This window comes from Lissotriton helveticus, chromosome 2_1 (assembly GCF_964261635.1).
Source record: "Lissotriton helveticus chromosome 2_1, aLisHel1.1, whole genome shotgun sequence".
NCBI lineage: Eukaryota > Metazoa > Chordata > Amphibia > Caudata > Salamandridae > Lissotriton > Lissotriton helveticus.
In genome coordinates, this window is record NC_136059.1 from 1,106,292,883 (window position 1) to 1,106,313,545 (window position 20,663).

The window sequence follows — 20,663 nt, forward strand, 5'->3', positions numbered from 1 at the left end:
CCTTTAACTAATTGGGACAAGGTAAATCCTTGTAAAGTTTCCAAAAGAGAGGATGCTTGTGCACAAGACGGATTATCGATATGGAGATTAAAGTCTCCCAGCACTGTAAAGTGGGAGTGCTTAAGTGAAAAGTCCGCAATAGAGTGCGTCAGAGCAATGAGAGAAGACGCAGTGGCTGCAGGGGGATTGTAGACCAGAATACCAGAGAAAATGATACTTGCAGAGTCCATGATCGTAAAGTGCATGGCTTCAATAAGGCCCAGAAATAAAGTGCCAGAGGGAGTTTTGGGAGTGAATAAAAAATGCATGAGGTGAATTCAAGAGTATGTAGCCTTCAACTTCAGCCTTTGAATTTACAAAAAAAGTTTTATAAGTACTTATCAAGCTATGTAATTTGGCATGGCTTTGAGCTTGCTGCAGATAATTACTGTTATGTGGCAGAAGTAGCATAAGGCGTTCACTGTGTTTCAACATGTTGCCTTGTGACCCTTTCAGATTTCTTTGTACATGTGATGGTGGTATTTTGACAATGTACAGATTCATATTGGATCAGCATAGGTAATGTACAAATCAATTATAGTCTGTTAAGTTTTTAGTTTTCACCATATTGTACAAGTAATGGATGTGCCGATTGTAAGGGAAATTTGGTTGGTAACGAGGGTCAGTTTGAGGAATTCTATCATTTGCGTCTGTGTACACCTATTCTTCGGCCTCTGTGTCTTAGAGGTTTTAATAAATACTGTCTGGTGGCTTCCATTATGACTGAACTGAAGATCCATGATTGCATGTGTCAGGGGTCAAGCTCCTGGCATGTTGCTTGGGACTTCCACCCAAACTATCAAATGCCTGATGAATAAGGTTTTGCATTTAATGTTGGTGTCAACTGGAAGCCAGCAGGTGCTTTTCTGTCCTTTATAGAAACCTTTGTTATTCAAAGCAGAGAAGAGCAAATAATTAACAGAATAGGAAAACACAAAGACAGTCTTAATACATTGATTCCAATTATTCCCTGCAGCAGGTCAAAGAACTCTTAAATGGCTAGGAAATTGTACGTACATTATACAATGACAGAACTACTCCAAATCCTTTACAAAACTAGTGTGAGTCTGACTCCCAAAACAGCCCCAAAGTCAGCTGTCTTATAGACTTTAACAAGGCATTGCATGACCAATGTTATTCGGAGTGACAATCATGTGAATTGCAAGGGCCATGAGAGTAGCCAATGAATAAGGGGCAGTGTGTGATGTCCAACTTAGGTCAGTAAAGAAGCATGTAAAAAAAAATGTTTCAAAAAGCAAAATAAACTTTAATGCAGCTGTTCTTAAACTAGAGTCTGTGGACCCCTTGGGGCCCACGAGGACTACTCAGAGAATCCATGACTGTTTAGAAAACTAAATAATATTGGCAGATTAATGAAGTAAATAACCATAAAAAGCAAACTGCAAAATGCTCAATTTGAAAATGATTTGCAAATAAGAAGGACGTTCAAATTGGTGACTAAAAATGTAGTTGGTGTTATTAGCTTGCTTTGTGTGAGTAGCACAGGTATACCGAAGAGAGTATAGTAATGTAGTATGGATGATGTGTAGCCTCAATTGAAGCAGTGGTATGGGCTGACATAGCGCTTTATCTTTCACAAATAAAACTAAATATTAGGAAAGCTTCAAATTTCCAATTAAAATTGAAAGTACAATTTGTATTATTTGTTTGTGAAATAAATATTTAATTATTTGTGCATTGGCTCAATATATCTTATAATTTGATGTCTTTTCCGTGGTTCAAATTGTAGAAACTGCTTAGTTTGGCTTCCCAGTTCCGAGTAGCGATTCATTGGGTGTCCACAGAAGTAAAAGGTTAAGAACTGCTGCAATAATGCGATTAAGCTTAAACAGCTGTATTATGAGTATTTATATTTCTTACCAATTCAAAAATGGATTCATCCTCGCTGTCTCCTAAGGAAACACAGAGACCTGCTCCTTTCTTTTTCACAATCATATAAGACTCTTGATGAAAGGCACACTGCAGTTTGAAGCGATTTTGTTCCAAAGGACAAAGGATAAAAAGGTGGTCTTTCTTATAATCACTTGGCGTTTCCAGTGACTGCGAAAAAAAGGAAGAATATGGACACTGAAATCCCAGATAGCAAATAAAATTGATGCAAAACCAATACATCAAAGCAACTTGACGAAGCTTCTTATTATATACATTACACATGTACAAGAATTCTATAAATCCTGGAGGAATGGTGAAAGTCTGACAATCATCACTATCCCTGACAAAGGAACTAATAAAGTTAAATGCTACTTTACCTGTTAAAGTGATTCTGTTGTGCGCATACTGAAGTGTACTTGTCTTAAACTATATATATAGGGTGTACTGCCCTACCAGTCCACAAAAGAATTCTGCAACATCTTAGAGCCATCAAGAATCATGACACTAACTATCTGGTAGCCAGACATTTTCATGCCTTATACATTGGAGAAGATAGTAATCTTGGACACAGTGTCATTGATGATGTGGCCAAAAAGATTACAGGAGGAGACAGGAAGAAGTAAATACGCAGGTTGAGTTAAAGTATATGCTTGATTAAACAGCAAAGAATCTAGGGCTAGATGTATGACCATGTTTTGCAGTTGCAAATGTGAAATTGCCCCCGTTCAACTTCAAAAAAGGGTGGTGGTATTTACAAACAAAATTTTGTACATTGGCGACTCGCAAATAATGTTTCTGAGTTGATTTCCGGAAGGGGCATGCCAAGAGCATCCCTTCCTAATAGTGAATCGGAATGGTATGTACTATTGTTTTGCGCTCGCATTTGCGGTCGCAAAACACTCAATTTACCACCTACTTCAAGTAGGTGGTAAGCCACTCGCAAACAGGAAAGGGTCTCCAGGGGACCCCTTCCCCTTTGTGAATGGAGCCGAAAATTATTTTTAAGAGCAGGCAGTGGTCCCACAGACCACTGCCTACTCTTAAAAAATGAAAAAGAAATGTTTCATTTTTCTTTTTTAAATGCATACTAATTTCCTTTAAGTAAAACAGGCTGCATTAAAAAAAAAAAAAAACTAGCCTTATTGAAAAAGCAGTCACAGACATGGTGGTCTTCTGACCTCAGCAGGCCATCATCCCTGGGAGTGCTGGCCATTCTTAATGGGTAAAACACACAGAAAGTTTAAATGGGGTCAGAGGCCATAATTTAAAGACTAAACGGGATATGCAACCCCAAATGAACACGTAAATACAAAATATATCCCAGTGTCTAAGAGGTAGAGAAAGAACAGGAAAAACTCAACAGAGCCCGCCATTCATAAGAATGACATACGGTTTATATGTATGGATTCCAATCACTCACCATGCCTGGTGATTGGCTTCTTCATTTGGGTAGTCTTTTGTAAAGGCTGACATTCTTGCTCCATAGATATTAGAGCTCTAGGATGTCAAAAGTTATAGTCACCAAGATGAGCAGTATGTAAATAGTGGAGTGTATGGGACAGAAATAAAAGTGCAGTGCGAAAACAGTGAAGTGAAGAATAAAATTGATGCGTAGATAGACTGTAAGTTTTATTAATGTCTGCTACGATCAAAAGTTAAAAAAAAGTGTTAAGGACCAGTTTTAACAAATAGCCGTCCTTGACAGAGGTGGTCAACATGTTTCAGCACTCAACGGTAAAGATAAACCATGTGCTTTCATCAGGACCTCTATATACAATAAAGCTACTGCTGTAAGTGTAAACTAAACAGGTTTTTCTGCAATCCAGAAAAGGATACAAAGTGAGTCAAATTTCTCACACTCCAGAATTCCTCATAGGCCCACAAGTGATCTGTAAAAATAAATGTAGTGACACAATATGCAATAGAATCTTAGAATAGAGTCTTCCCATTCATTCTCTATATAATGTGTGGTAACAGGGTAAACCATCACACTCACGCCCAAGAAATGAGCTATAACCACCATCCTACCTCGAGAGTATGGAGGACAAGGCCTCACCCCACCTGGCGACAGCTCAGGATAAAGGAGGCACCGCTCTAAAAGGAAAAGTACACCAAGCTAAAATTCATGCGGTGTAACATAACCTTCAACATTAAAAACAGACCGAAATACCAAAGGTATTAGGTAGAGCACTCCTAACTCATGTACCTCCCCACTCTCTCCTGTTGGACAACACTATCCCTCCTTGAGGGTGTTTACTGTAATGTCCATACATAAAACAAAAACTTTACTCCTCAGACTATAGCCACAAGTGTTGTAATGGTGACCATAAACCTCATTAAGGTGTCTTGATGACAAAGGTTCTGCATAATCACAGCCCTCAGCTTGCAGCTACTAAGATGGTACTTGTGTCATGATTGCAACGCTAATCATAAAGTCTGTTTATTCAGAAACAGCAACAAAGAAAGTCACGGTACTTTGATGACCAAGTTAACCGTTAGTCGAGGTAAATACAACCAACAGTTAAATCACAACCAATGACCAAGTTAGCCGTTAGAGGAGGTATGTATAATCAACAGCTAAATCACAACCTCTTCCTCTTAAAGATATTTTAGTTTAAACCCCCTTCAAAATACTCCGTAATAACATCCAGAATATCACAACTCACATTCGAGATAAGGATAAAGTCTAAGATGGCAGTAGAAAGTGGGCTTGCTCTTACCTATCCGTCGGTACCTCTGACGGTCTTCAGAGCCGTCGGGGAGGTACCGAACGGAAAAAAGGCACTCACTAAATAGATCCCGCTCCTCTCAGTAGCCTACCCGTGACTTCCGTGTTGATCAGTGTAGTCCCGATGAGCGCGAGAGTTCGTCCAAAATCTCGCGGGACTACGCTGACAACTACAGAATGACCTGAGGAGTCATGGGAGATGTAGTCTAGAGACTCTATGCTTGACAAAAGACACTGATGATAGACGGGCCGTGTAACCTTTCTCATACACTCACGGTCATTACATAGTATAGGTATACTGAAATGCTAGATTGTAAAAGTAGGGAACTTAACAAATCAAATTATTAGCATCAACTCTAACTGGCAAAATATTGTTTATATTCAAGAAATTAGTGTTACCCAATAAGATAATCTAGTGTGAATATAAGCAGTGAAATATGGTTAACAACTCTCTGGGGCCAGATCATGTAGTAACTCTTTATGACCATTAAAACTATATTGACATATCCCTCAGAGCAAAATAACACCATAGTTAAAGCAAAGGTAAGGCAAAACGCAATGTACAGTAATTCCGAGTATTAAAGAGTGGACCAGGGAATAGAATCATTCCGTCCTTCAGTGTCACTCTTAAGTCTAAAGACCCACTGTTGCTCTTTCAAAAGTAAGAATTTTGAGACATCAATGACGTGCTGTGGAATGAAGGGTTGTTCTAAAACAGTCCACAGCATGTCCTCTGGTCTGTGATTTTGTTCCAAATAGTGGGCCATTAGTCAAGTCGCTTGTTTTTTACACCTTACAGTGCTCATGTGTTCCATGATCCGTAACTTGACCTTGCGTACGGTCATGCCCACATAGTTCAACTTGCAAGGGCACAAAATCAGATACACCACCTTCTTACTGTTACAGTTAGTAAATCTCTTCTGTATCCATGGGCGATCTGTACCTATGTATACTGTTTTAGATTTTTTTGACCAATTTTCTGGGATAGTCTCTATTTACCAAGTAAGATGATAGGGTTTTGGCATGCCTGAGGAAACTATCCTTGATGGAACAGTTCCTGAGAATACGCAGGAACTGCCCATAAGGCAGGTTATCCATGAGTGCTACTGGGTGGTGACTTTTGTAACTCAACAAGGAGTTTCTGGCCATGGGCTTGGTGTAGAGTTCCGTCTCAAGACCAGTAGGGGAGGCAGTAATCAATAGATCTAAAAAGGGCAACTTATATTTGTGAATTTGAGGAAACTATTCCTGCTGTTGAGCCAGACCAGGAACTTGTTCACACTGGTGGAGTCTCCTCTCCAAATACCTAAAATATAATCGATATAACGCCTCCAAAGGCGGATGGAATCACGATGAGGGTTATTGGAATTGAGAACATGATCCTGTTCGAAATCGTGAACGTACAGATTAGCCATGCTTGGAGCAACAATGATTCCCATACTCGTACCAGATGTTTGGAGGTAGATCGTATCCTCGAATTTAAAGAAATTTTCTTTCACGACTATCTGTGCGCACGCCATGATGAAATGAGGCGGTGTTATGGAGTCTAGGTTTCGCTGTTACAGTAGTGTATTCACAGAATCGAGGGTTTCGTCCTGCGGAATCGAGGTGTACTAGGACTCCACATCAAACGATACGAGAAGATCCGTATCGTGGTTGTATTCAATGTCAGGAATAAGTTTAAGCACGTCCTTAGTATCCTGAAGGAAGGTAGGCATTTCCTTCACCATCGGGTTCAAAAAGAAATCGACAAAGGTCGAGAGGGGTTCCAAAAGTGACCCAATCCCTGATATTATAGGACGGCCCAATGGTGGTCTATTAGGCTTGTACACTTTAGGAAGGACGTAGAAATACGGCATGACAGGTTTTCTGGTCTGGAGGAAGTTGGCCTCATGTGCTGTTATCCAACCCTCACTCTCAGCCTCTTCCACAACCGTGGATATGTTTCTCTTGATTCTTTCAGTGGGGTCTTGTTTGAGTGGCCGGTAAGCATTCCTCATTCCTAATTATCGTAAGCATTCATTCCGATACACTTCTGTATCTAGTAGGACAATTGCCCCGCCTTTGTCAGCCGGCTTAATGATGATATTCGGGTCTGACATAAGGCTACGAAGTGCTAAATGCTCTTCCTTAGTAAAATTGGAAAATGTCTTACGCTCTTTCTCAAGAGTAAGAGTAAGATCTCTACTTACTGCCTTTTCAAAAGCGAGCACCTGGGGGGGGGTACAAGATGAGAAGGTGGACAAAATGTGGATGGCTGTCTCAGCCCTGTGTTAGAGTCTGTGAACTCCCCTTCAGTGTTTTTATCTTTGAAGAAAAAGTGTAATCTCACCTTCAGGAAGAAATTCGCCATTTCCCAATTAGCCTTGAATGGATCACCATGTGTGGTTGTGAAAAACCCAAGTCCTTTGTTTAACACTTTTTCTTCATTTGTAGTGAGTACTTTAGAACTCAGATTAATGACTAATCCGACTCGGTACTCGTCCCCGCTTGTCCCAGCTGCTTCTTCTTGGAACTCCGCAGGGTCCGAGGTGAGGGAGGTGGACTCCAATGGACTTGCGCTCTCTGATTCCTGCGTCTGCCCCTGGCCAGACCCTAAAAAAGACTGATTAGGATAATTGCCTTGGTAATTTTGGTAGGGTATCATCTGGCCCATAGGTCCCATGGGCCCTGGAGAAAAAGGCAGTTGCCATGGATTAGGTTGCCACCATGGTGGAAATTGATGCGTTGGCCCTCCACGCCATTTTTGCTGGTAAATTCTGCCTCTACCTCTCCCCCGTTGTCCCCCTTGGACAGATGAGTCAGAATCACTAGAATTAATTTCATCATCAGTTGATGAACCATAACCGGACCCCAATTTTCGTCCTTTGTTATTGTAGTCGGGTGGGACATATCCATCACCAGTATAGGGATAAACCTTGTCCAATTTAAATTTCGCAAGGTCCTTCTTGAAATTTTCAATTTTAGAAAATAGTATATTATCCTTAAATTCCCTATTGGTCTTGTTCGTCTCATCCTGGTTTTTTTTTAAAGACGTGCTAATGGTAGCTTTGATCTGTGTTTCCAGCACCTGTATTTTGATAAGGATAGTGTCCGCCACGTGTTTAGCTGTTTTGATGATCAAAATAAGCCAATCGCGTGTGCAGCGCCAGGCAATCATAGACCAGTCTTTAAGGAATTCTTTGTCTTTTAGAAAAAGTCTGGGTGTTTTAGTCACTATCAAGCCCGAAGGGGCACAGTTACCGCTGAGATATTACGCCATAGCAAGGCCATGCACTATGGTACGTGAATGTGATTTTTTAAGGCCAAGGACCTTGTACCACTCGTCCTCATTATTAGTGGCCACCATAGCAGGGAGGCTGTCCAGAATACTGGGGTTCAGTGATAAAATAGACCCTAACTCATTGTCATCATAAGCCAAGACACAAATCTCTGCCATGATGAAGTAGGGTATATGAAAAAATATATATGAAAGAGTCGATTTCTTTTTGAACCCGATGGTGAAGGAAATGCCTACCTTCCTTCAGGATACCAAGGACGTGCTTAGACTTATTCCTGACGACATTGAATACAACCACGATACAGATCTTCTCGTATCGTTTGATGTGGAGTCCCTGTACACCTCGATTCCGCAAGACGAAACCCTCGATTCTGTGAATACACTACTGTCACAGCGAAACCTAGACTCCATAACACCACCTCATTTCATCATGGCGTGCGCACAGATAGCCATGAAAGAACATTTCTTTAAATTCGAGGATACCATCTACCTCCAAACATCTGGTACGAGTATGGGAAGCATTTTTGCTCCAAGCATGGCTAATCTGTACGTTCATGGTTTCGAACAGGAACATGTTCTCAATTCCAATAACCCTCAACGTGATTCCATCCGCCTTTGGAGGCGTTATATCCATGATATTTTAATTATTTGGAGAGGAGACACCACCAGTGTGAACTAGTTCCTGGTCTGGCTCAACAGCAGGAATAGTTTCCTCAAATTCACAGTAGAGATGAACAAATATAAGTTGCCCTTTTTAGATCTATTGATTACTGCCTCCCCTACTGGTCTTGAGACGGAACTCTACACCAAGCTCATGGCCAGAAACTCCCTTTTGAGTTACAAAAGTCACCACCCAGTAGCTCTCACGGATAACCTGCTTTATGGGCAGTTCCTGCGTATTCGCAGGAACTGTTCCATGAAGGATAGTTTCCTCAAGCATGCCAAAACCCTATCATCTAACTTGGTAAATAGAGACTATCCCAGAAAATTGGTCAAACAAGCGGTCAAACGTGCTTGCAATAATAACCGTGAGAGCCTACTCGAAAATAGTATCAAACAAGACACAACTCCGAGACTCACATTTGTTAATACTTACAGTACAGTGTCCAACGACGTGAAGAAATCAATACGTCGACACTGGAAATTTCTTAAAGTTGGAGGTGAGAATATACCAGAACCTCTCTTTGCATTCAAGAGAAGTAGTAACTTACGTGACAAACTAGTACACACAAGACCTCAAACCGCGGAACCACCGACCCAAAATACCATCTGGGGTACACCTGCATTGCAGGGACACTTTCCGTGTGGTACCTGTAAAGTGTGTCCTATGACTAAAAAATCTAAAACAGTAGACATAGGTACCGATCGCCCATGGATACAGAAGAGATTTACTAACTGTAACAGTGAGAAGGTGGTGTATCTGATTTCGTGCCCTTGCAAGTTGAACTATGTGGGCATGACCGTACGCAAGGTCAAGTTACGGATCATGGAACACATGAGCACTGTAAGGTGTAAAAAACAAGCGACTGGACTAACGGCCCACTATTTGGAACAAAATCACAAACCAGAGGACATGCTGTGGACTGTTTTAGAACAACCCTTCATTCCACAGCACGTTACTGATGTCTCAAAATTCTTACTTTTGAAAGAACAACAGTGGGTCTTTAGACTTAAGAGTGACACAGAAGGACTGAATGATTCTATTCCCTGGTCCACTCTTTAATACTCGGAATTACTGTACATTGTGTTTTGCCTTACCTTTGCTTTAACTACAGTGTTATTTTGCTCTGAGGGATATGTCAATATAGTTTTAATGGTCATAAAGAGTTACTACATGATCTGGCCCCAGAGAGTTGTTAACCATATGTCACTGCTTATATTCACAGCAGATTATCTGATTGGGTAACCCTAATTTCTTGAATATAAACGATATTTTGCCAGTTGGAGTTCATGCTAATAATTTAATTAATTAAGTTCCCTACTCTTACAATCTAGCATTTCAGTACACCTATACTATGTAATGGCCGTGAGTGTAAGAGAAAGTTTACACGGCCCGTCTATCATCAATGTCTTTTTATCAAGCATAGAGTCTCGAGACTACATCTCCCATGACTCCTCAGGTCATTCTGTAGTTGTCAGCGTAGTCCCGCGAGATCTCGCGCTCATCGGGACTACACTGATCAACACGGAAGTCACGGGTAGGCTACTGAGAGGAGCGGGATCTATTTAGTGAGTGCCTTTTTGCCGTTCGGTACCTCCCCGACGGCTCTGAAGACCGTCAGAGGTACCGACGGATAGGTAAGAGCAAGCCCACTTTCTACTGACATCTTAGACTTTATCCTTATCTCAAATGCGAGTTGTGATATTCTGGATGTTATTACGGAGTATTTTGAAGGGGGTTTAAACTAAAATATCTTTAAGAGGAAGAGGTTGTGATTTAGCTGTTGATTATACATACCTCTACTAACGGCTAACTTGGTCATTGATTGTGATTTAACTGTCGGTTGTATTTACCTCGACTAACGGTTAACTTGGTCATCAAAGTACTGTGACTTTCTTTGTTGCTGTTTCTGAATAAACGGACTTTATGATTAGCGTTTCAATCATGACACAAGTACCATCTTAGTAGCTGCAAGCTGAGGGCTGTGATTATGCAGAACCTTTGTCATCAAGACACCTTAATGAGGTTTATGGTCACCATTACAACACTTGTGGCTATAGTCTGAGGAGTAAAGTTTTTGTTTTATGTATGGACATTACAGTAAATACCCTAAAGGAGGGATAGTGTTGTCCAACTGGAGAGAGTGGGGAGGTACATGAGTTAGGAGTGCTCTACCTAATACCTTTGGTATTTCGGTCTGTTTTTAATGTTGAAGGTTATATGTTACACCGCATGAATTTTAGCTTGGTGTACTTTTCCTTTTAGAGCGGTGCCTCCTTTATCCTGAGCTGTCGCCAGGTGGGGTGTGGCCTTGTCCTCCATACTCACGAGGTAAGATGGGGGTTATAGCTCATTTCTTGGGTGTGAGTGTGATGGTTTACCCTGTTACCACACATTATATAGAGAATGAATGGGAAGACTCTATTCTAAGATTCTATTGCATATTGTGTCACTTCATTTATTTTTACAGATCACTTGTGGGCCTACGAGGAATTCTGGAGTGTGAGAAATTTGACTCACTTTGTTTCCTTTTCTGGTTTGCAGAAAAAACCTTTGTTACTTACAGCAGTAGCTTTATTGTATATAGAGGTCCTGATGAAAGCACATGGTTTATCTTTACCGTTGAGTGCTGAAACATGTTGACCACCTCTGTCAAGGAAGGCTATTTGTTAAAACTGGTCCTTAACACTGTTTTTAACTTTTGATCGTAGCAGACATTAGTAAAACTTACAGTCTGTCTACGCATCAATTTTATCCTTCACTTCACTGTTTTCGCACTGCACTTTTATTTCTGTCCCATACACTCCACTATTTACATACTGCTCATCTTGGTAACTATACCTTTTGACATCCTAGAGCTCTAATATCTATGGGGCAAGAATGTCAGCCTTTACAAAAGGATACCCAAATGATGAAGCCAATCACCAGGCATGGTGAGTGATGGGAATCCATACATATAAACCGTATGTCATTCTTATGAATCGTGGGCTCTGTTGAGTTTTTCCTGTTCTTTCTCTACCTCTTAGACACTGGGATATATTTTGTATTTACACATTCTTAATGGATCACAACTTTAGGCCAGCATGAATATTGATGAGGCAGGTAATTTGTGACATAACACAAACCAGATAGGGGAGGGTCTAAGGGATAGTTTAATGACCCAACAATACTAATATCCCAAAACCATATGCACAACACAAGATAGTAAGGGGTCAAAAACAAAAGTTCTAACTGAATTAGATCTCTACAACACCTGAACGGAACAAGAAGACAGACAGGAAAGAAATAAAGGAGTGTCAATTAAATCACACCTAGGGTCTCCTGTCACTAAGGGAGAATTCCCATCAGTCACCACTCGGATCTGCCCTTCATCATCTGGGATCCTGCACCCTCTGAGCCACAGATGTATAGACCCACAGTGGATTGGCAGATGTCTAAATGCCTAATCCTACATGTGGCGGACCAACAAGAGGGAGAACATAGGTATTTTGGTGGTGACTTGAAGCAGTGCTATAAGTGCAAAAAACGTGAAGTGCACGGTGAATAGTGAAAACTGGTTATAAAATTAGGTAAAGAAGCAAAGAGGAAATTTATTAAAGTTCGCTTCTTCCCTAAATATTAAAAGAAAGGAGTGCGTGGTGGTTCGAACAAATATCCACCGTTGGAAAATAGGGTCGACATGTTTCTGCAGACTTATCAGATCAAACAGTATCCAGCTGCTTCCTCAGGACCAAATTACGCTACTGCTTGTGCAAAGAATAAGTGGGAAAACAAAAAAGTAAATGGATATCACCTGCAAAGTAGCGATACCATCTGACGTGGGAGGTCAGCCCAGAGGGACGCCCGGGGTACCGACGGTCAGAGCGGTGCCTCGCTTTACCTGCGCTGTAGCCAGGTGAGGTGGGTCTTTCTCTCCTGCCAGTTAGCCAGGAGAAAGATGGTATCGCTACTTTGCAGGTAAAGTACAATATGAAACAAAACTGTCAATTCGAATCTGGCAGCACACTGACTAGAAAAGAAACATAACATTGCTCAACTGAGGTTCTTAATTCTTGAAAAACTACACACCAGTCCAGATAAAGACAACTCCAAGCTAGTATCACAGAAAAACATATCTGGTGGATTAAAAAATTAAACACCATGATGCTGTTGGGTTTAAATGACAAAATGGGCATGAGCTTCTTTTTATAATCCAAGCACACTATTCAGGGTTATCACACAGCGAACATTACACTACACACACATGCACATGGATAATCACTGGGGTCAAGTAATTCATCAGGGTATGGCATATTTATCAGTGATATTATGTAGAACAATTTTGTTAGAGCAGTATTGGAACATATTCACAATCCTAGTATTTTGGTTTTGGAAAGTTCATCAATGTTATGGCTGATAAATAAAGATTTCACTTTTTTCTCCTTTCAACCTGTTTTCGCTCACAGCTTTACTTCTGCAAGAACTGACAGTTATTCATCTTTCAACGGCTATAGATCACTCATTTGTTTAGCTCGCGTTACACTAATAACACCAGATCTCTTCTTATTACTGCACTATAATTTTTTCTGATTATTCAAGCTTCCTGTCAGAAGCTTCTTTTTCCTTTGATATTTTTTAACAGTTGCAGAGTATTTTTGTTAGGATGTTGAGGTTATATTTGACCATTCTACTTTTGTATCACAGGATAATATCAGTGACTAGAAAGCTTTATAGCAGTACATATTCTTAATTTGCCCACTGGATAAGACCAATATATGAATTCTTTTGCATAGTTATTCGAGTACAGTACATGTTCCATATCACTTTTTATATGGTTTTAATTTCAGCACATTTATCTTACACCGTGAACAGTAATTAAAACTTGTTTTGTACCTTATTGTTTAGGCAAACCAGTATATTAACACAGTGCATTTTCTGTACCACTTCAAAATGGCCACCAATTGTTGTAGTTCAGAGGCTATTTCTTGCATACTAGCCCTTTTTATATGTTTATTCTTTTCAACCTCTTGAGTTTTCCGGCTTTTTTCTGCTATTTGCACCATACAGAAAGCTGAGTACTATGGAGCATACTTAATTTCAAAGAGGTGAGAACAAGTCTTTCATAGCTTCTATATTCGTGCGTAATTTAAGGATGAACGTGTTTTTTTAGCTTATCTTCAGCTTTGTGTGATCCACAGGAACATTGGTTTTAAACTAGTAGGATCTTCTGTACTGATACAAGTGACACGGCTGCATCGGCGGCAGTTGAAGGTACTTGCTTTGTATTCTAACATTGTAATTTTCTACAATTCTCCATGTTTTATTCTGCAATATTCAATCTTGATGATTGCATCAGTCATTATTTTATCCAGCTAGTTTTAGTTTGGCACTCTCAGTAAGTGGTCATTTTCTCTATTCATCACAAATGGCCTCTAAAACTCCTTTTTGCTTAGTAGCTCAATTAAGATTATTTTCTTATCTGTGACACTTTTATCTAGATTCTTAGTGAGGGATATACCATCTCACTACATTTTTCAAACAGACACCTTACACAGCACTATTCTTCATTCTGTGCAAGATTGTTCCAGCTTAACACATAAGCTTGGTGAAGGTATCATTTCACTTACCTACATATCAGGGTCAATTGGTGAAGGCCTTTAGGGATGATTTATCATGATTATCTATATTGTGATTGGGAGAATCATGTCCTTCCTGTATTTGACAATAAGTTTATTTACTACTTGTGTTTTCAACACCCCTGAAGAAGGAATTGTTTATCCCAAAATGCATTGGGACTGTTTTTGAGAGAAGACTGACTTTGTTATAAAAGAAACCCTGGAAATATTATTTGTAAATAGTGCATATGCTCTTATTGATTGATACAAACCTATGAAATATTGAATACGGTGTCTATATAACATGATTGCACAACAGCGGAGAGTGATCCACAGCCAATAAACATGCAATGTAATTGCAATACACTATTTCTTTTAGAGTATGCTTATTGAAGTATAAATTGATAGATTTTTGTCTAACACATCACACAGCTGTGTGGCCAAGTGTCAAAGAGTGCCGCTACGTCCAAGAGTGCTTCCCAGGATTGTGAAGACTTTCTTGCCGACTTTGGGCTATTTAGAGGAAGCGCGGGGGTCGAGCGTGAGGACCCGCTGCGCTAGGTCTTACCTGCTGGCTGTTCGTCAATCGCCACGTAAGCACTGCACATCTTGTCGAACTCCATCTCCCAGAAGGCTCTGGGGCTGCCCGCAACTGGGCCGGGGCTTGTCACTGCCCCCAGCACCGGCGGACCTTTAATAACTTGACGCACCTGCTACCGCGGGTGCCGCTACCGCGGGTGCCGCTACGTCCAAGAGTGCTTCCCAGGATTGTGAGGACTTTCTTGCCGACTTTGGGCTGTTTAGAGGAAGCGCGGGGGTCGAGCATGAGGACCCGCTGCGCTAGGTCTTACCTGCTGGCTGTTAGTTAATCGCGGCAGAGGCACTGCACATCTTGTCGAACTCCATCTCCCAGAAGGCTCTGGGGCTGCCCGCACCTGGGCCGGGGCTTGTCACCGCCCACAGCACCGACGGACCTTTAAAAACTTGCCGCACCCGCTGCCGTTGGTGCCGCTATGTCCAAGAGTGCTTCCCAGGATTGTGAGGACTTTCTTGCTGACTTTGGGCTGTTTAGAGGAAGCGCGGGGTCGAGCGTGAGGACCCGCTGCACTAGGTCTTACCTGCTGGCTGTTCGTTAATCGCCGCGGAAGCACTGCACATCTTGTCGAACTCCATCTCCCAGAAGGCTCTGGGGCTGCCTGCACCTGGGCCGGGGCTTGTCACCGCCCCCAACACTGGTCTACAAACAGTACTGGTCACTCTGCTACGTGGGAGCGTACCGGGAGAAGCCCGGGACAAGGGCGGGACCTTTTTTCGCCGTTAGTGGCCGTTTGAGGCCGGGCCGGGCCACCCCTCTTGGCTCTTTGCATTTGCAATTTGGGCATTTACTATCTGCTATTTTCAATCAGGGGTTTTAGTTTGCCTATCACCAGCGGTCAAAAGCTCTAAAGCTACTCACCAATTATTCCGCTGTGAATGTTGTTTACTAGCGTTTCGTGCTGCGCTCTAAATTGTGTGGTAATTACAGATAATTGTTGCTTGTATAGTTTTTATACTTATATTTCCTACCCAGATACCATAAGGATAAAGAATGGGGAGGCGCAATCCCATAATGTCCGTCCCTGTTCCAGTCCCAAAGCAAAAAGAGGTTGTGAAACCTCAGCTCCCTAGCTTAACAGCTATAGATCGTATGCTCCAAAAAACAATTGGGGTGGTGGTTAATGCCATAGAAAACACCGAGCGTCGCCTCTCGCTTCCTGTTGGCTCTGTGCCCCCCTTACTCCCTGACAATGTATCGATGTTCTCTCTTAATTCTCAGGACTCGATATTGGCACCGTCCTTTGTTGCTCTTCCAGGTGGTGGTTATCCCTCAATGTCACAGGTTATATCCCCTATGATGGTTAATTCGTCCCTAGAGATTCCCCCCTCCTCTGCAAGATTATCGCTGACCCCTCCCATTTTTCAAGACCAGGCCACTGCTGATTTTCCATCTCAGGTCGTGGCTTCTAATGATATTGGGTGTTGCAACACGCCAGATAACACCCTCTCAGTCTCTGATTCGCAGTCAAGTGTAAGTAGTGTTAGCTCTAGTGTAACAACTAGAGGGCAGATGGCTAGCATGCCGACAATGAATGCCCAATTGTAAGAAGTTGTAAGGGGATAGTGGAGGGGACTAAGCAAAAGAAAGCGCCCGCCAGACATTGCATAATCAAGGGTAAGAACACTAAGAGCAATATAGCTAGGGATGTTCCTGTTGCTATTGAGGACCCAGGCCTATCACTTGATGTATGTCCCCCGGAAAGAATAGAGATTCCCCTGGATAAATCTTTTAATACCCAGGAAAGTAATGATCCTGACAGTGGCAATACCATCTTGCCAAATAATGCTGAGAGGGATATGCCCCTTATTGCCCATTTTGAGCATATCCTGAAGTCTTTCATCTTGCCAGTGACTGAGAGGCTAAAAGTGCTAACAGATTAGATCGCTTTGAGCAGGCCCTGATTAAGTTACATTCTAAAAATAGCCCTGCAATGGATGTACAGAAGCAAACTCCATCGGTAGCCCCTGCCGAAGCGGGCAAATGCAACCTCAAAACTGCATGGCGCTTCAGGGACCCCGAGAGGAACTAATCTCGTGGGGAGAACCGCGCCAATGAGTAAAGCCCCAGCGATAGCCGCAAAACCAAATAAGGCTAGTAACCCAACAGATCAATCTTTGACTAAAGGGGTTAAGGGGGTTCGTGATAGTGCACCTATTCAGGTCCAGAAGGACAAACATAATTGCAGCAATTTGAGAGGCAAAATAATGACCCATCTCCAAATCTTGACTTAGCTCATAGTAGGGGAATTAACCCTCCGCGCATTAATTTGCCTCCAGCTTGTATGTCCTATGTAGCTGTACTGGTAGGAGTCCCCTGTCTAAAGCAGGGAAAACGGAATCACACACTGAACTTAAGAACAAAACGACATTCTGGCTAAACAATAACAGGCCCCTTCCGATGGATTGAGATGGCTAGATTATTCTTGTTAGATGAGTCAGCTGGGTGGGACGAAGGACCAAGGATATCCAAGGGGATTGCATCCTAGTTAACTTTAAGGACATCAGAGTGGCAAGGTCCATTTGTAGTCAACAGAACATACATGGTGAAGGCGGAATCAGCACATATGACCTGGGCTACTTTTACCCACGACCATTAAGCTGGCACCAGAGACAGGGTAATGGTAACCAATTGTGGGGAGGGAAAATTGGTAACTTTAAATTCCACCCAAATCCTGCTTTCGATAGAGGTGATAACTATCACGGAAGCAATTTCGGGTATTGACGTAGTGACAAATTGCCTCCAAATCCCTTGTCAGCCCCTGATGATAACAGAAGGTCCAATGGGTGCAGGTCCTTAACTACTTCTCCCGGGATCTCTCCTAAACCCCCGAATCCAGTACCACCTTACAGGGGGGGATAGTCTTGAGTTAGCATCCCGAGTGGAGGCAGCTAGCTATTGTATAACAAATGTGGGGGAACGTGCTAATAACTCCCTCTCTAAACTTGCCTCATCGTATTGTAACGATATACTTATTACCCCCCCAGGGACTCCCATCTCCCTATTAGCTACATCTGCCCAGCAGAGCAAGGCTTCTCCATTGCATGCTCTTTTGCCACTACCTATGGCAATTGATTCTGGAGGTGAATTGTCAACACTGCAGACTGATCACTCTATTTGCTCACAGGATATAGTGGTGGCTGATAGGCCTAATGTGAGGCTCATGAGCTGGAATATTGCAGGTATTGGCAAGAAAATAGACCTTCCAGATTGGAACACCCTGGTGGAGTCTTACACTATTTGCATTTTCAAGGAAACATGGAGTCTGGAACCTAATCATAAGGTTGGCTACTCAACATATTTCTTACCTGCAGTTTTGCCACCAACGGGGAGGGGTCGGCCCTGGGGGGGGCTTCTCATATGGGTGAGCATTTCCCTGGGCTGCAACATCACCCAAAAGCATAGTAACTCGCCAGACATTCTTAGGATCCTACTGAGAGGCCCAGGTAGCGGGAGGTCTCTTGACATATTTAATATATATGCCAGGGGTACCAAAGGTAGTTCCTTGTCCCCTACAGTAGCACAGCTGGAAAAAGCTCTTGGTGATTGCTGTGATGGTACACAAGTATTGATTGCGGGGGACTTTAATTGTACCTTTGAGCCCCTTGCGGCAGAAGACATCCTAGATGTTACGGAAGATGATTATAGGAGGGGTATACCAACATTAGCGATCCAACCAATAAAATGATGGACACAGAGGGCGATCCAGTTGAATGTTATGACCCTGGAGTTCGGTTTACGAGCATTAAATGGTAGAACTGCTTCAGACCCCGTGGGAGCCCACACGTATAATAGGGCGAATCACACGTCCAGGTTCGACTACATTCTCCTTGACATAACCCTTTGGCAATTTGTTCAGGATATGGTAATAATACCTACTGTAGACAGCGACCACAATTTGCTGTCTTTAACCCTAAAGCATTTGTGGTTAAGACACAATAGCTCAGCTTCACCATGCAAAGTAAAGTCCACATCAAAAATCTTTCCATCTAACTGTGGAAGGCGCCTTAAATGGTGCAAAGTCGCCCTAGATGAAGCAAAAGTCCAGGCTATAGGAACATTATTAGAAGCCTCGCAAAGCGAGATGGAGACGTTCCTCTTACAACATTCTGACCCCTCCAGAGTTACGTCACTGTTTCAGGAAACCATAAACTCGCTAGGAAACCTATTCCTGGCACAAGTACAAGGGGGCAGGGCTACAGGGCTCCAGAGGCCCAAGGCGAAGCAGGGATGATACACACCTAAATGCAGACAGAAGAAGTCTGCTCTGATTAAGGCTGTCAAGGCGAAGTCACAACTCCTGATCCAGCAAGCCAGGAAAGAGTATAATTGGGTGGTAGCAAATGCCAAAAAGGAGTGGGAGGACACATACTGGCAAACACTAGGAGAGGCCAGTGCTGGGCGGGACGCAGGCCGCTTTTGGAGCACTATAAGGGCAAGGAATAGGCCCGATAGTGAACTCATTACTTGTAATATCACTGGTCAGGCCTGGTTTGACCATTTTTCTAGCCTGTATTCTTGCCAGCCAGGGGCTGTTACTATTTCCGCTCCTTGTAGCCCCCTAATACTTCCTGGAGAAAATACTGTATTCCCATTTACAGCCAAGGAGGTTGAATATGCGATTAGCTGTATTGTGCCCCAAAAGGCAGCTGGCCCTGATGGTATCCCTGGGGACCTGCTCCGCTCTAATCTGCCAAAATGGGGGAAACTTATTCATACCTTACTTATTGCAATTAATAAAGGCGCCGCCATCCTTGAATCTTGGAAGGGGGCTGAGGTCGTCCCTATTTTCAAAAAGGGCCAGATGGAGGACCCTACTAACTACTGCCCAATAAGCGTACTAGACTCTACTCAGAAGGTTGTGGGAAAGGTGGTACTCGAGAGAATCCTACAATGGGCTAAAGATAAGGAGGTTCTCTCTGATTATCAAGCGGGTTTTAGGGCTGGCACCGGCACAATAGAGCAGGCTTTCAGGCTATTGTTAATTTATTGGAAAGTGGTTGTTATAGGCAAAGGTAGTCTTTATCTTGCATTTATCGACCTAAAGACTGCCTTTGACCTTGTGCCCAGAGGACATCTATTGGGAGTGTTGTCAGATATGGGGATTCCTTCCAACATCTTGTCTATTCTAGTGAGGCTACATGAAGGTAACTTCACGCAAGTGAGGTGGGGCATTGAGGGGCAGAAAACCAACAGGATACCGGTGGGGAGAGGGGTCCGCCAGGGTTGTGTTCTTGCTCCAACGCTCTTTTCACTATATGTGAACGGGGTTGCGACGCACCAACCCTGGCGGGGGAGCGAATCCCTACCCTCTTATTCGCCGATGATACGCTTATAATATCTAGAACCCCGGTGGGCCGCCAAGGCCTCCTAGACAATTTCCAGGCCTTTTGCATCCAACGTGGCCTAGTAATAGACACAGACAAGACCAAGTACTTGGTGTTAAATCCCCCGAAAAAACTTGGCTGACCCCCCCGTACTAAACCATGTATCCCTGGAGAGGGTCACAGTATTTGATTATCTAGGTATCCGTATTTCGGATACCATGCAGTGGACCCCACATCTTTGTAAAATGTTGCTAAATCACAAGAGGGTTACGGGGGGCACTCTTTAAATAGCAGCGATCTTCCACGACTAGACCCATCGCCCCCTGTTATCGACATTTACAAGGCAAAGGGTGTTAGTACTGCCCTGTACGGTGCAGAGCTTTGGGGCACTTCTAACATAGATTTATTGACAAGGTCTGAAAATAAGTTCTTAAGGGGCATTATGTCACTCCCGCAGAGTATCCCAATGCTACCCCTGTTGTTTGACCTAGGTTGCCAACCCATCAACGATCTGTCAAAACTCCGGCCGTTGCTCCTGTGGGCCAG

The 20,663-nt window shown here is 42.7% G+C and overlaps 1 protein-coding gene across 2 annotated transcripts in view; it reads right to left on the reverse strand.

Annotated features, from left to right (window-relative positions):
- LOC144819610 (uncharacterized) overlaps window positions 1-20,663 on the reverse strand; it is a 1,262,544-nt gene that overhangs the window by 75,339 nt on the left and 1,166,542 nt on the right. For both annotated transcript variants that reach the window (XM_078677431.1, XM_078677432.1), the window contains one exon: window positions 1,921-2,100. In XM_078677431.1, the coding sequence (XP_078533557.1) occupies window positions 1,921-2,100 (180 nt within the window). The remainder of the gene's footprint in view (window positions 1-1,920; window positions 2,101-20,663) is intronic.